Source organism: Hylaeus anthracinus, unplaced genomic scaffold, assembly GCF_026225885.1.
Source record: "Hylaeus anthracinus isolate JK02 unplaced genomic scaffold, UHH_iyHylAnth1.0_haploid 11978, whole genome shotgun sequence".
NCBI classification, from domain to species: domain Eukaryota; kingdom Metazoa; phylum Arthropoda; class Insecta; order Hymenoptera; family Colletidae; genus Hylaeus; species Hylaeus anthracinus.
Genome location: NW_026534326.1, coordinates 2397764 through 2411785, shown reverse-complemented (window position 1 = coordinate 2411785; position 14022 = coordinate 2397764). Strand labels below are relative to the sequence as shown.

General features: G+C 38.0%; 1 protein-coding gene and 1 long non-coding RNA gene across 2 annotated transcripts; both read left to right on the top strand.

Annotated features, from left to right (window-relative positions):
* The first annotated feature begins 12 nt into the window (after positions 1–12).
* Positions 13–6694, top strand: LOC128896910 (uncharacterized). Its single transcript, XR_008462168.1, has 2 exons — positions 13–1235; positions 1352–6694. It is a non-coding gene; the product is annotated as an uncharacterized LOC128896910 (long non-coding RNA).
* Positions 6695–9867: 3173 nt separating this feature from the next.
* On the top strand, positions 9868–12535 carry LOC128896898 (ubiquitin-conjugating enzyme E2 J2-like). The gene is made up of 4 exons (XM_054160475.1): positions 9868–10501; positions 10595–10829; positions 10906–11034; positions 11153–12535. Exons 1-4 carry the CDS (start codon positions 10356–10358, stop codon positions 11363–11365), a joined length of 723 nt encoding a protein of 240 aa, XP_054016450.1. The 5' UTR covers positions 9868–10355; the 3' UTR covers positions 11366–12535.
* Positions 12536–14022: the final 1487 nt, after the last annotated feature.

The window sequence follows — 14022 nt, the reverse complement described above, 5'->3', positions numbered from 1 at the left end:
ATTGTATAGGGAATTCCCGAAGTCGCGGTATTAGCTAGGGAATTCCCGAAGTCGCGGTATTGGCTAGGGAATTCCCTAGCCGCAGGGTAAACCGTTGGATTCCCCAAGTCTCATAGTGCGAATAGTCTTCATTCCTCTTCCGTATAAACGTCTTGAATCTCTTGAATTCCCAGAACACAAATTTGGCAAGTTCCCCCCTCTTTCTATATATGTTCCCCACGCAGTCCTCGATGGTAATATGGGAAAAGGAAATTTCGAAATCTCATCGAAATCTCCTTCAGTTTCTCAACATATCCATATTCTGACCTCATATTTTCATGAAATGAGATGTACGGCACACGCATTGCCATCAAGGTTCATCGAAATAATTATTTTCGTAGTCTGGACTGATCCACATCGATCTCATGTTATTCTTGTCGGATGTATCTATTATCTTGCAGTATTATAAATAATCGGTATCCTGTATTTCTTTTTTATACTTTCTACCAAGGAACACATTTTTGTACGAGTAAATTTTTTACAATGCGAAACGAGTGACAATAGTCGACCCTTTCGTGCGGAGATTGTTTATTAAATAACGTGATTAACAATTATTTTATTAAGGGTAATCACGAATAATAGCGTTTCTCGATGTTGTACTATTCATTGTACAATCAAAATGGAGTTATTCAATAATAAATACAGTGAACATCGATATATTTAGTTAGAATAAAGGTTATGTTACATTAGATTAAATTGCCATCAACAGATGGCGCTGTCATGCTTTCACAAACTCATCGAAACGAAACTTAACAACAGACACTTTCAACCAAAAAAAGAGAAACCAAATTATTCCTGAATACCTCTAATACGATAACAAATGAATCGAATAGAAATTTAAAAAATGTTTCGTCAACGCGTGAAAGGATTGAAATAATGTTTACAATTCGACAAATTCTGCTTGGCGTTCACGTGACCATTTATACGAATCGGTGGCTCACAGCAGTCCCCCACAATCCTGTACATACAATCAGCGCTTAGATCATTTAATCCCAAAACGCGTAATATCAATGTCGATCACTGTCACACGAAGAAAAATTACACGACGGAGCGAGACTAAGCTTACAGTTACAAAATGGAGCCTGCGAGGTTCCCCGTTAGCGGAAACGGTGCAAGTGAGTAGCCACGAGTAACTTTGTTGTATCATACACTAGGAAATTCCCCAAGCCACGGTATTGGCTAGGGAATTCCCCGAGGTACTGCGTAGACTGTGGGATTCCCCGAGTCACGGCATTAACTAGGGAATTCTTCGAGCTACATTATCGACTAGGGAATTCCCTGTGCCGCGGTATTGGCCAGGGAATTCCCCGAGCTACTGCGTAGACTGTGGGATTCCCCGAGTCGTCGCATTTACTAGGGAATTCTTCGAGCCACAGTATTGACTAGGGAATTCTGGCTGGTGGGATCTGTTGCGCGTCGATTACACCGAGCTTAATTTCAATCGTTTATTCTGTATCATAACGTTTGTTCGCGAACAAATATAACGGTTTAGATTAGCCTACGAAAACGTAGATTTCAAGTGAAAAAGGAACATCGACTGATCTCGCTGTCGTCGAGTCTGACGATTTCTGATGGAAATAGGAGGAAACAATTTGACACGCAACCGATGCCCCCCCTCCCCCCTCCCCGGACATACTTTTACCGTACACGTTAAGCTTGAACGAGTGAAAACTTATGTAACGGGTGTGCAAATCGTAATTCGGTTAGAGTTCGACCACGAACGAGAATGCGTGAGTGTGTAGCGGAGAGAAAGGAACGACGCGTAGGCCAGAGAATTGAAGATTCCAAGTCTATTAAAAATATATTTACAGATCTGAATAGAGGGAAGAGGAGTGGGGGGGGGGGAGTGGATGGAGCGGATCAAGATGAAGAAAAATAGCGACAGAGAGGGAAAGACACGGTCGGGAGATCGAGAAGGGAACGGGCAAGGTATACATAGTAGTTATAGAAGGGGAAGTGTGACTAAGAGGGAACGAGGGCGACAGTATGGCAGGAGAGGGGGGGTTGAAGTGAGGGTGGGGAGAGGATATAGAAACAGTGATACGAGCAAAACAATGGATGAATGTGTGTTCTTATCAGTATTTACGCGAAAGTTCGAGTGGAGGCACTCGATGAAAGCATCGGTCGATACTCGAACTCGAAGTAGGAGGCGATCCAGAGGACGAGTGTGACTTGGCGAAAAGAGCGAAAGAGATTATATATATATATACATACGACAAGAAAAAAAAAATATATATATATATAAATTATACATATAAAAGTGAAGGAGAAGAAAAACAACTATCATTGATCGCTATATCAAGCAAGTAGGTATATACAGGGTGTCCCAAAAATGTTGTAACAGCTTGAAAGGGGTGGTTCAGGAGGTGATTTGAAACAACTTTTTCCTTAGCGAAAATGTTGTTCGAGGCTTCGTTGAGGAGATATTAACGGAAAACACTGACCAATCAGAGCGCGAGGCGGCCGCGCTCTCCGATCAATCAGAGCACGAATATGCCAGTGAAGCGCGGCCGCCTAGCGCGTAGCTCAAGCTACCGCGGGCGCTCTGATTGGTCGGGGAGCTCGACCGCCTCGCGCTCTGATTGGTCGAGGTTTTCCGTTAATATCTCTTCAATGAAACCTCTGACAACATTTTCGCCAAGGAAAAAGTTGTTTCAAATCACTTCCCGAACCACCTTTTTCAATGACCTCCAACATTTTTGGGACACCCTGTATATATTATATCGAAAAAAAAATATATATATATATATATATATAGTAGCGTGACGATATAATTATTACTATTTGTAAATGCCGCGTCGCGGTGCGCTCATACTAAAGACGCCCACTGACCGCTTATGCGAACCAGAGAATCAACTGTAAATCATCGAGAAGATAGTGTGAGAGAGAGAGAGAGAGAGAGAGAGAGAGAGGGAGGGAGGTTAAGTATCGGGGATCGAAATGAATGAAATTGTGTGTTTTTTGTGCGACAGTGTCAATTGTAAATGTGTTCGGCTTCTACGACGTTGCCTAGGGACTTTTTCGCGGTCTTGTTCTCATATCAAACCGAAAATCCCAAAGATACATCGCCTAGGGACTTTTCTCGTGGTCTTGCTTAACATATCACACCTGGGAAGATGTACCATCTAGGGAGTTTTTGTGTGTGTAGATATGTCACTAGACAAACAGTACGAGCAATTAAGGAAAAGATTAACTTTTAACGCGTTATTCGGCAAACGAAGACCAGAATTTGAATCGTAGAATGAAATATTTTAAAATAGACAGGCGAACAATTTAATCGTCCGCCATACATTGATCTTATTCGTCATCCGGAGTGAAATTGGTAGCACTGTATGAAAACTGAATCAATAGAAATTGGTATCTTGTTACTCTTAAACATACCTAGGACAAAAACCTCCGGAGTGGAGATAAGTTACTAGAAGACCGTATACTACCAACTGAAATTCATCTTCCTTGCCTAGGGACTTTTCTTAATGTTCCCAAACTCCAACACTCGCCAACTTGCTCTAGAAATGTATACCTCTAAATTTCGATAATCAATTCGTTAATAATCAACGATAATCTTTGTATCGTGAAAAACAGAAAAATAACTAGCAACCTCCGAAGCTGAACACACCCAGAGAAAGTGTAAAAAAAAGAAAAGAAAAAGTACGCGGATACGAGTAGACCTCAACGCCAAGAGTGAAACGGAATTTTCCGCGGTTAGATCAATTAAGGGGATTCCCTTTGGTAGCCACGAACTAAATATTCGTATTATTCGCTGTTTCGCGTGTTCGTTTTCCCCGAGTCGCTTGCAAGCCCGTATCGCAACGACGAATAGGAAGAAAGAGAGAAAAAAAAAGATGAAAAGAGAAAGACAGTCTGTTTCTGAGGGAATTCCAGGCAAACGTAAATTTGCGCCAGCGCCAAGCACGACGGGAGAACCATTTCCGCTTTCGAGGACTGACTTTTTTATGTCGTTCTAAATAATAATTATAATAATAACGGTAATGATAACAATAATAATATTAATAACAATATTGATAACGATAATATAAAAAAGAAATAATAATAATAATATAATAATAATATTATTAATAACGATGCGCGTTCGAATTGCTAATAATAATAATAATAATAATAATAATAATAATACGTATACTTTAAGCCAATTGTTCCCCCGGCGTGCTTGGCCGTGTGTATTGTTTTTCATTTTTTATATTGTTTGCGAAGATTTATCGCGTCGCGGTGTTACCAGATCTCGAGGAAGTATCTTCGCACACGGAACACCCGATCACAACGATAATTCCGTATTTTATTTACTAATCCGAAGCGAGTGTACAGTCTGTTTAAATGGAAATCTGGGAATGCTCCGACGTTAGGTTATTTTTTATTCGATTTAACCGTGAATGGAACTGTCAACGAGTGGTCGATACCAACGTTACGATTATTCCACTAGACGTGGGAACCCCTGAAACATTCTTTTAGACAAAAAGCTTCCGGTGTTAAAGAATATATTTATAGTCGTTGCCAACCTTCGAACTATTCTAAACAGGGTAGCCAATTTAATTCTAGTTCCAAACACTCAACGGGTGCCCTTGTTACGTCGAAAGTCTGGGGACTTTATTATTTAAAATTCAACAACGATGAAAGCTAGTACATGTCATACAAAGGACCATTGAAAACTGAGTCTGGCATCTCGAGAAACCGTTACGGGACTCGTTGCCAATCTTTAAACAATGAAGCAGCGTAGCCAACTTGATTTCAATTCCAAATATTATTATTTAAAGCTTAATAAGAATTAGTAAACAGAGTTAGATACACTTGTTATAGAATGAAGAACAGTGTAGCCAACATGATTCTGGTTCGAAATACTCAGTGATACCTATGTTATTTTTATAGTCCGAGGGTTCATGATAATACAGGGTGTCCCAAAAACGGTGAAGATCATTGAAATGGGTGGTTCAAGAGGTGATTTGAAACAACTTTTTCCTTAGCGAAAATGTTGTCTGAGGCTTCGTTGAGGAGATATTAACGGAAAACACTGACCAATCAGAGCGCGAGGCGGCCGCACTCCCCGACCAATCAGAGCGCGATTATGCCGGTAGAGCGGTAGCGTATGAGCGCGGCCGCTTGGCGCGTATTGACTCGCGCTCTGATTGGTCGGGGAGCACAGCCGCCTTGAGCTCTGATTGGTCCGGGAGTGCGGCCGCCGCGCGCTCTGATTGGTCAGTGTTTTCCGTTAATATCCCCTTAACGAAGCTTCGTACAACATTTTCGCTAAGAAAAAAGTTGTTTCAAATCACCTCCTGAACTACCCCTTTCAAAGTGTTCCAACATTTTTGGGACATCCTGTATAGTGATTTTTCTCTCGTTATTTACCATCGATCACACGTTGACGTGCTGAGGGTGATGTTTAATAGCGAAACGATAAATCTTGCGTAAGTAAGGAAATTGTAAAAGTAGGAATTCGAACGTTACCGATTCTGGCGACGATTTAGTCGGTGTTAAGTCCACGCTAATCCCGAGAGGATGATCGATGGTGCTTGCGATCGTCGATCGATTATAAATCAACAGTAGACATATAGTAGAGCGTGACAATTTAAGAGAGGTGTAGTACTACCGTTGTTCCGTTGATTGTTTTTCATAGATTTTATTGTGCCGTGACCGCATCGCGTGTTCTTGCTAAACGTTCGTTTACGTGCTGAAAGGTAACAATAAACAATCGACTTACCAACAAATCCTCCAGCGAGCTTGTTAAATGTTCGTATTACCCGACTTTGGATTAATTTACGCCTGAAATGAAAAACTAACTAGTCCCCCATGGGGAATTCTGGTGAGAAAACGTCCATATTGGGTTCCAGGGATTTTTGTGAAACTTTCCAGAGGTACCAATTCAGAGATCGAAAGACAACTCATTAATTCGATTCTAAAATTTAAAAAGTAACTAGTCGCCCATGGGGAATTCTGGTGAGAAGTCGTCCATATTGGGTTCTAGGGATTTTTGTGAAACTTTCCAGAGGTACCAATTCAAAGATCGAAAGACAACTAATTAATTCGATTAATCCCACCAAGTACACGTTAACCAAAAGTCCCTAGAAATACTCTTCAATTTTCTTTCCCTGGAAAAAAATAATTGAATTTTATAAATCGTTCATTTTTTCAAAATTTCCATTCCAACCTAAAATTTCATCAAAATCCCCGTCTTTCTTTCGTTACTATTCGAGCATTATACCATACGATCATAGAAAATAACATAGAGGATCGATAGAGTCCATAATTATTCGTGAATCAGAATTTAAAGACGTGATCCGCTATCTTAAGAATAGTCTTTCTTTCCTGAATCACGAAAGTACAACAGTGAATCCAGTCAATTAGGTGATCTCCTAGAATTTTTTCTACGAGCGTATGGACAACGATTCTATTCCAATTTAATCGAAATCGATTAATACCGATGCTTAATCAAAAATTCGAAAATTTCCATATATTATTCGCTAAATTGTAACGATAAGAATCAAACGTGCCGTCTGTAGAAAGTTACGAACCGCCATTTTCCGCGTCGATAAAGTTAGGCATCGATACACCCGAGAAAATAAATTCCCTAGAAGATCGATCGGTATTACGGCTCCCGTGTTTACCGACACCCACGAAAATCCCGAAAATGTTTTTTAAAACATTTTAAAAAACCGTTCGCGAAGTCCCACGGGACGCGGCCACGCCTAGCCAGGACTATTTTTCTAAGTTGCAAAGTATAATAAATTAACTAAGATGTTGGATTTATCGTTATATAGAGTATATTATAATGTATATTGATATTTTAACTAGTAAGTACGAGACAATGTTACGAGAGGCATAGTAGCTGCTATATCGAAATAAGTTCGCAGTATGCGGTCGGTGCGCGCGCGCATACCGCGAGGCGTCATTAATTGAATGCTAATTAATCGCATCGACGAAAGAGGAGATCAGGTATTACCGACAAAAGACGACGAAAAATGTTTTATTTCACGCTTAGACACGCCCTGGCGAGTTTCAGCTGTAATCGATTCGCAACTCGAGGTTATACGAGCGGGAAATATGGAGAGAAAAATATTTCTGGGGAGAAGAAAAATATCCCTAGGCACGATAATACCAGGGCTGGAAAGGTGTGCGTGACCGTGTGCTTGTAAAGATGTGAAAACAAAAGAATTAAAATACGAAATCGTTCTGTCACCTCACCTATATTATACAATGTCATTATACTATGCTGCCATATGATATAAATATATATGTCTACGATAAGGAGTATATTATTACAACATTATAAATAAATATGTTATAAGTAGTTGCCCTCGTGAATGTGCTTTTTGAACCAATAACGTTCTTTTCATTTTCGTTTTTCATACTTGGTTGGATTAATTAAAAATTAATTTGAATATCGAGTTTCAATGGAAAAAAATGAAAAGTTTGTAGGTTGAAAGGGTTTCGATCGTTTATCGTAAGGTGGAAGTCGGTATTCAACGATGGGATCTAAAGCATGTTTAAAATTTCGCGTCGCAAACGCTCACTAAGCTGCTCTGTGAGCGAGAGAGCTCACAAATCTTTGTGGCGAAAATGTCCCTAGATCGGACCGCAGCACTATAGGTTAGTTAGCTAGTAAGTTCTTGTCTATGGAGAATTATACTTTATTTTCTATGTTGTCTATGCGACACGTTCAGACGCGTTCCTTTGAATGAAGAAGAACCAATCTTTTTTTTGTCTGTTACAAAAAGGAGAAGGGATGCCACTTAAAATTAAACTTACCAACTAAGTAACAAAAACTTACTAGCTAACTAACCTGCGGTCCGGTCTAGGGACATATCCGACATATTTTTCGTATTGGTGTCGCCATCGGTGGCGAAACTTCCAAGTTTCTAGTGAAAATAATTTCCGCCTATTACTGCTAGATGGCATCACCGACACCTTTGTACCAATTACTCTTCCTTTTTCATAAATTTCATTATTACGTTTCGTTGCTTTATGACGCTACTATATATTTGTTAGTACTAAATAAATTTATCATTTTATAAATATTTATTCAATTTACCAATAATAATTTTTTTTTTTTATTGATAAGCGCTATAGTATATATGTCTTAATACACAGTCAAGTGATGCTTAGTTAGGTAAAAACTATAACAAGAAATATGTACAATAATAATATAAAAATAAATTGTTTAGAATATATGGCATATGACTCAGTCTTATGAGTTGTATAAGCCACTTCTGAAGGTGTTGGTGGTGTTTAAATGTTGATTCTATTGATTTGAAGAAATGCTGATACAATTTTTATTATGTTGGTGTTGTTGCTCTCCAGAATTGGTTCTATTTTTTGAAGCGATGGGTATCCCACTTTTTGAAGTTGTCTTAACATTTTTATACGACTGTCTGTGTAGAGCTGGCAGTCCCAAAGAATGTGATTCAAATCTTGGTAGTCTGCCCCACATTGGCATTCACTGCTGTTTTTGATTCCTATTCTCGCCAAAGATGCTGCTAGGTTGTAGTGGTTATTTCTATAACGTGTGACCCAAGAGGTAATGTACTTGGGTAATTTTTTGTTATGAAACCATGGTTTTTGTTTGTTTTCATAGTATGTGTTAAAGTATAGTGTTCCTTTGAGATTGGCTTTGGTTTGTATGTGGTTGTTAGTGTCTTCCCACGTCTGTCTTTTCCAGATGCTGTTTAAATCGTTGAAGGATATTTTTTCTAGTTGGTTTACATCTTGATAGGTTGCTTCTTTAGCAAGAGTTTCAGCTTATTCGTAACATGAGATAATACGAAAGAAGAGAGATCCTTTTTGTATAGTTGTCTTCTGGAATGACACAGGCAGCACCTACTGCCGGAAGACTATCTGATTTAAAACCATCTGTATATATGATTTTGTAACTTAGATATTTGCTTAGTATTGTGTCCTGGAAGATGAAAGTTGGGTGAGCGGTGTTTCTCAGATTGGATAAGAATTCTGGTTCTATTTTTGGTTGTGCAAACTGTGCCATGTAATCTGATGTGTTGGAGAGGAGATTTGGTAGTCTGGTTATGAGGGGAGTAAACTCCTCAATTAGGTCAATGCTGCGTACAAGTGGTCTGTCTTTATCCTTCAATGGATTGAAAGAGTATCTTTGCTCTCTGTAAACTTTGCAGAAGTCAGCTGGTAATTTAACTATGGGGTTCGAGCCATTGGAGATTGCTTTTAGTAGGTATTTTGAGCCCAGGTAGCTGGAGCAGTCCTTTAGACTGGTTAGGTGAGTTTCTGCTAGAATGACGTTAGTTGGAGTAGACCTTTGATATCCCATTGCCAGTCAAAGAGCCTCAGTTTGGATACCTTTCAGTGTGTTCCTGGATTTGTTGTCTGCTGGGAAGTACCACATGCTGCCATAATCAATTTTGGATCTGATTAGCGCTTTATAAATGGTTATTAGAGACTGTGGATCACAACCCCACCACGTTCTCCTCAGGAACTTGATGATGTTTAAGAGTTTATAGCAGTGAATCTAAACTGCCTGTACGTGATCTTTAAATTTAAGTTTGTGGTCGATTTTTAGACCTAGGAATTTAGCATAGCAATAATTATCGACCCTTTAGTTTGTGGCGCCATCTAGCAGCAATAGTTGAGAATTCTGTTCGCTACAAACTTAGGCGTTTTGTCACCGATGGCGCCACCGTCACCTTTTAATAAATCATTCATAATTTCTAAATAAATGAATAATTAATGTAATTTTTTGCTTTGTTACACCACGATATATTACCTTAACATATTATTTCAACATTTCAACACTTCTTACATAGTTTAAATAATCTCTATATGTTTGTTGTCGAAGAATTCCTAAGCTCACCCGCTCACTGAGCGGCTCAATGAGCGGCTGTGTTCTTTTTGGATGCACCCTGTGCTTCATAGTCATATGTTTTCTGTCGTAAAAAGGTCGCTGTCAAATTTACCATAATTAACGAATATTCGTCAGAGTATAGATTCAAAAGTTCTCCAACGAGCAATTTTCATGCGATAAACTATACGTAGTTTTGAATTTGACACATCTGTATATGAGTGTAACTTAACCTATATTCAAACAGTTCTGAGAAACAGCACTCATACAGGTTACTGTAAACTGTATGATTTCAAAGGAAATATATTTTCTAAGTGGAGCACATTGTTAAACTCTCAAATTAAAACTCCATGAATTGCTCCAGAAGAGTCGCCCGACCAAAGCAGTAACGAATTAACAAAAGACATTGAACGAAAGGAATATCACTCTAAGAATCCTCCTTGGAGAGATCATTCCTCAAAATATACCAAACACCGCATACCAAGAATAAACAAGCATTTATATGAAAATTATACCAAAGTCTGCACCCGATATGAACAGAAAAGCAACTAGTGCAACAGCGATATTGAAACAAGATTACTTGCGTCTCAAGAAAGATCCTGTACCCTACGTGCTCGCGGAACCGGTACCTTCCAATATATTAGAATGGTACATTTCTGAATTGTAATTTCTGTATATGTAATTATATTTATTAAATCACTGCACGATACTTTATAACACTACCTCATGATATTTTTAAAGGCACTACGTAGTGAAAGGCCCAGAAGAAACTCCGTACGAAGGTGGATTCTACCACGGAAAGCTCAAATTTCCTGTGGAGTATCCCTTTCAGCCTCCTAGCATTTACATGCGCACACCCAATGGCCGGTTTAAAGTCAATACCAAATTATGCTTGTCCATCTCTGATTTCCATCCAGACACGTGGAATCCGGCTTGGAGCGTGTCTACTATTCTCATTGGCCTGCTAAGTTTCATGGTGTGTAGATACCAAATAGTAGATTGAATAGTTCAATTCATACTTTGGTGTTCAATGTATATCCCTTTCGTTGCAGGTTGAGAAAAGCCCTACTCTGGGTAGCATTAACACAACGGATTACGAAAAGAAACAGCTGGCTATACAAAGTCTAGAATACAATTTAAAGGACAAAATGTTCTGCGACCTCTTCCCAGAAACCGTTGAGGTACTAATATTTCAATATTTCTGATAATAAGTATCTTTATATTCCAGAATCCTATGTAAAACTCTATCATAGATGAAGATTTATTCAGAATAATTGCAATAGCATTCCTACGCTGCAGGTTATAAAAAAACAATTGGAACATAGGAAAGAGTTAGAGAAGCAGGCAATGTACCAATGTACGGCACAAGAAGGTTCGTCCTTGATACTGAATCAATTCCAAAAAGACCAGAGCCCATTGAGCAGAGTGTTCACCAATCTTGTTGTCATCATCGGCTTCGCGGCATTCGTTTGCATAGTGAAATACGTTCTGACGAGCATCGCTGTGGAATAGGTTAAAAGTGGATGCAAAGCATTCGTCTCTGTTTTTCTAGATAAAATAAGGAGGATGAAAGGAGTTGTGATAACAGTGAGAACGTAAGAGTTTGATCGAGGTAAAGACTTCTAGAGTCCATCTACTTGTTTGCGTTGTACTATGCAATCCTTCAGTTTCGAATTTGCTGATGTACGTGTGGTGGATTTTTATATGAAAGTTAACCGTGCAATGTAAGTTGTGCTGTATTTACAAACAGGATAACAGCAAGGGTAACAGAAATTGTGTTGTAAATCTGTTGGAGTGTTTATTAGAAACGAAGCGTCGTATGCTTTCATTTGTTTCTAAGAATTTAACGCTGTTGTCGATTCAGATTCTTTCGATTGGTTATCTTTAGTTTCAAAGCTAAGTTTGGACACACTTAAAATTATTCGATGCGTTATGTGCAAGAGTGAAAGAGAGAGTGAGGGACAAGCGTGAAAGAGTATAATAAAATCGTAGGGGCTTTCCACAATCATTGACCCAGCTCAATGATAGTTAAACAATTTTTCTATAACTTTCGTACTTCCATTTTTCAATTAATTTCCGTTACTTCTGATCAATTTTCTTTCACGAAACAACACGCTGCACAAACTTATGTTAATAAAATAGCTGAAGTTCATTCCGCGATGTGCCAATGAAAATCGAAATTGAAAACCTAATTGGACTAATTAGCGAAAGGTTAGCTTATATCACAGACATTGATTTTGTAAATATATTTAGCAGATTAGTGAGAAATACATAAGTGGTGGATACGAATCAATCTTGAAAATGTGGTGATGCATTCATTTTATATATGGATAGTACACATCGCCTGAAAAAAAAATAATTTTCCGAAAAAGTGGAACTGTAACCATGCTCGCTAAAGCTGTAAAAACAAATTCTAATTTAATCTGAACTCGTCGTGAGCTTATACAGAGTAATTAACGATCGATGCGTACCAGGAACACTAACGAGAACTGAAATAGGATCCGTAAGTCATTATTTATATTACATAAAACTGCCTCAATTTTATTTATGAATTAAACGATGTAACAATTTCATACAGAAGAAAAAAGCGTACGTTTTTTTCATCTTTTATTTGTTCGAACATTAACTATTCTATTAAGAAATTCTTTTATTTCGTTCAAATTTGACGAGAAATATTCCAGAAATAAAAATTTATATATATATACATAAATTTTTATTTCTGGAATATATATATATATGTATCGATAGTGATTTAAATTGGTGGCTTTTTTTTATAAGGAAAACTCTAAAATAGTCAGTTTCAAGCAAATCGGTATGATTTTTTAATATTTCGTCCGCCATATTGGCTCAACCATTTCGGATTTGGTGCTTTTTGATTCCAAATTCGTAGTCATTTAATGAATCATTTTGAATTTCATTTATTATTTACCTACTGTCGGTATACCTTTGCATGGTGGCGCCATCAAGCACAAAACTGGCAACTATTTCGCTTAAAATTAGTAGGGCTCGTTCAACACTAGATGGCTGCTGGATTCACTGACAAAGGGTGGAGATAGATACACAGGATCCAAATATTTATGTTTCACCGGTAAACTAACTAAACTGAACTAAACAATTTGAACCAGTAACATGACAATATTGTTTTTAGAGTAATTTAATTTTCTTAGAGCCCTGATTAAAAATTCCCTAATTAAAAGATGAGTGTATCCGGCATTGAAAATTCTCATGTGAACTTTCGCCTCTATAAAATTATGTATTCTATGGTTTGGGATTCCCCTGGTTCATTCACCAACGTTGAGATGCGTCCCAATGTCTTTCGAGACGTGTGCGAGGAACCATTCACAGTTTATCAATTCTCGGAGCGAGGCAAGCTCTCGGTTTACTGCAACGGTAAACAGTTAGGATTTTCTTTGAATGCCTCCTTGTCTGTGTGCGCTCGGGAGGAAGGACGCATCCTGCGGTGCCAGTTTCAGCTTTCTTGCCAGCTCTGTGTTTACACTTCTTCCTGTTCTCTGAAATAAAAATAATACGAGAAGCACGCGCAACATTTCAATTTCCATGTAATAGACATTTCAATTGTAATTAGATATTTTATTGTATTTTTTTTTTATTTTGTTAATTCAAAATATGTCTAATTAACCGATCCATGGTGTTTTTTATCCCAATATAACGTAACAAATTGCTAGAAAATATTTAGATAACAATATATTTACATAATATTGCTAATTATATATATGCATTCGATGGTCTAGACTTTGTTACGTAATGAGGAATCACGAAAATCTCACAAGTAGCGAGTTTCAAACAAATCTGTTGTGTTTTGAAGACTTTGTCCGCCATATTGAGTCCGCCATATTGGATCCACCATGTTGAATTTAATATTTCCATTTTTGTATTTGGAATTAGTAGCCTATAAACTCCTTACATACTAAATTTCAGCTGAAGGGAGTATGAATCCATTTTCTTTTGAATATTCTTTTCATCATATTGGATCCACCATATTGAATTCGCCATGCTAAATCTCATATTACTCTGATAAATATCTACAAAGAGATTTAGTACAAAAAAGTATAATAAATAATTTATCTGATCCAATTTTTAATGCATACACACAGGGTGTCTCAAAAATGTTGTCACACCTTGAATAGGGTGGTTCGGGAGGTGATTTG

What these genes read in the sequence shown, in the direction of transcription:
- LOC128896898 (XM_054160475.1), top strand. Translation starts at nt 10,356, where the DNA reads ATGAAAATTATACCAAAGTCTGCACCCGATATGAACAGAAAAGCAACT. An exon ending in CCTTCCAATATATTAGAATG is followed by an intron (nt 10,502 to 10,594) that starts GTACATTTCTGA and finishes ATATTTTTAAAG; the next exon opens with GCACTACGTAGTGAAAGGCC. An exon ending in TCTTCCCAGAAACCGTTGAG is followed by an intron (nt 11,035 to 11,152) that starts GTACTAATATTT and finishes CCTACGCTGCAG; the next exon opens with GTTATAAAAAAACAATTGGA.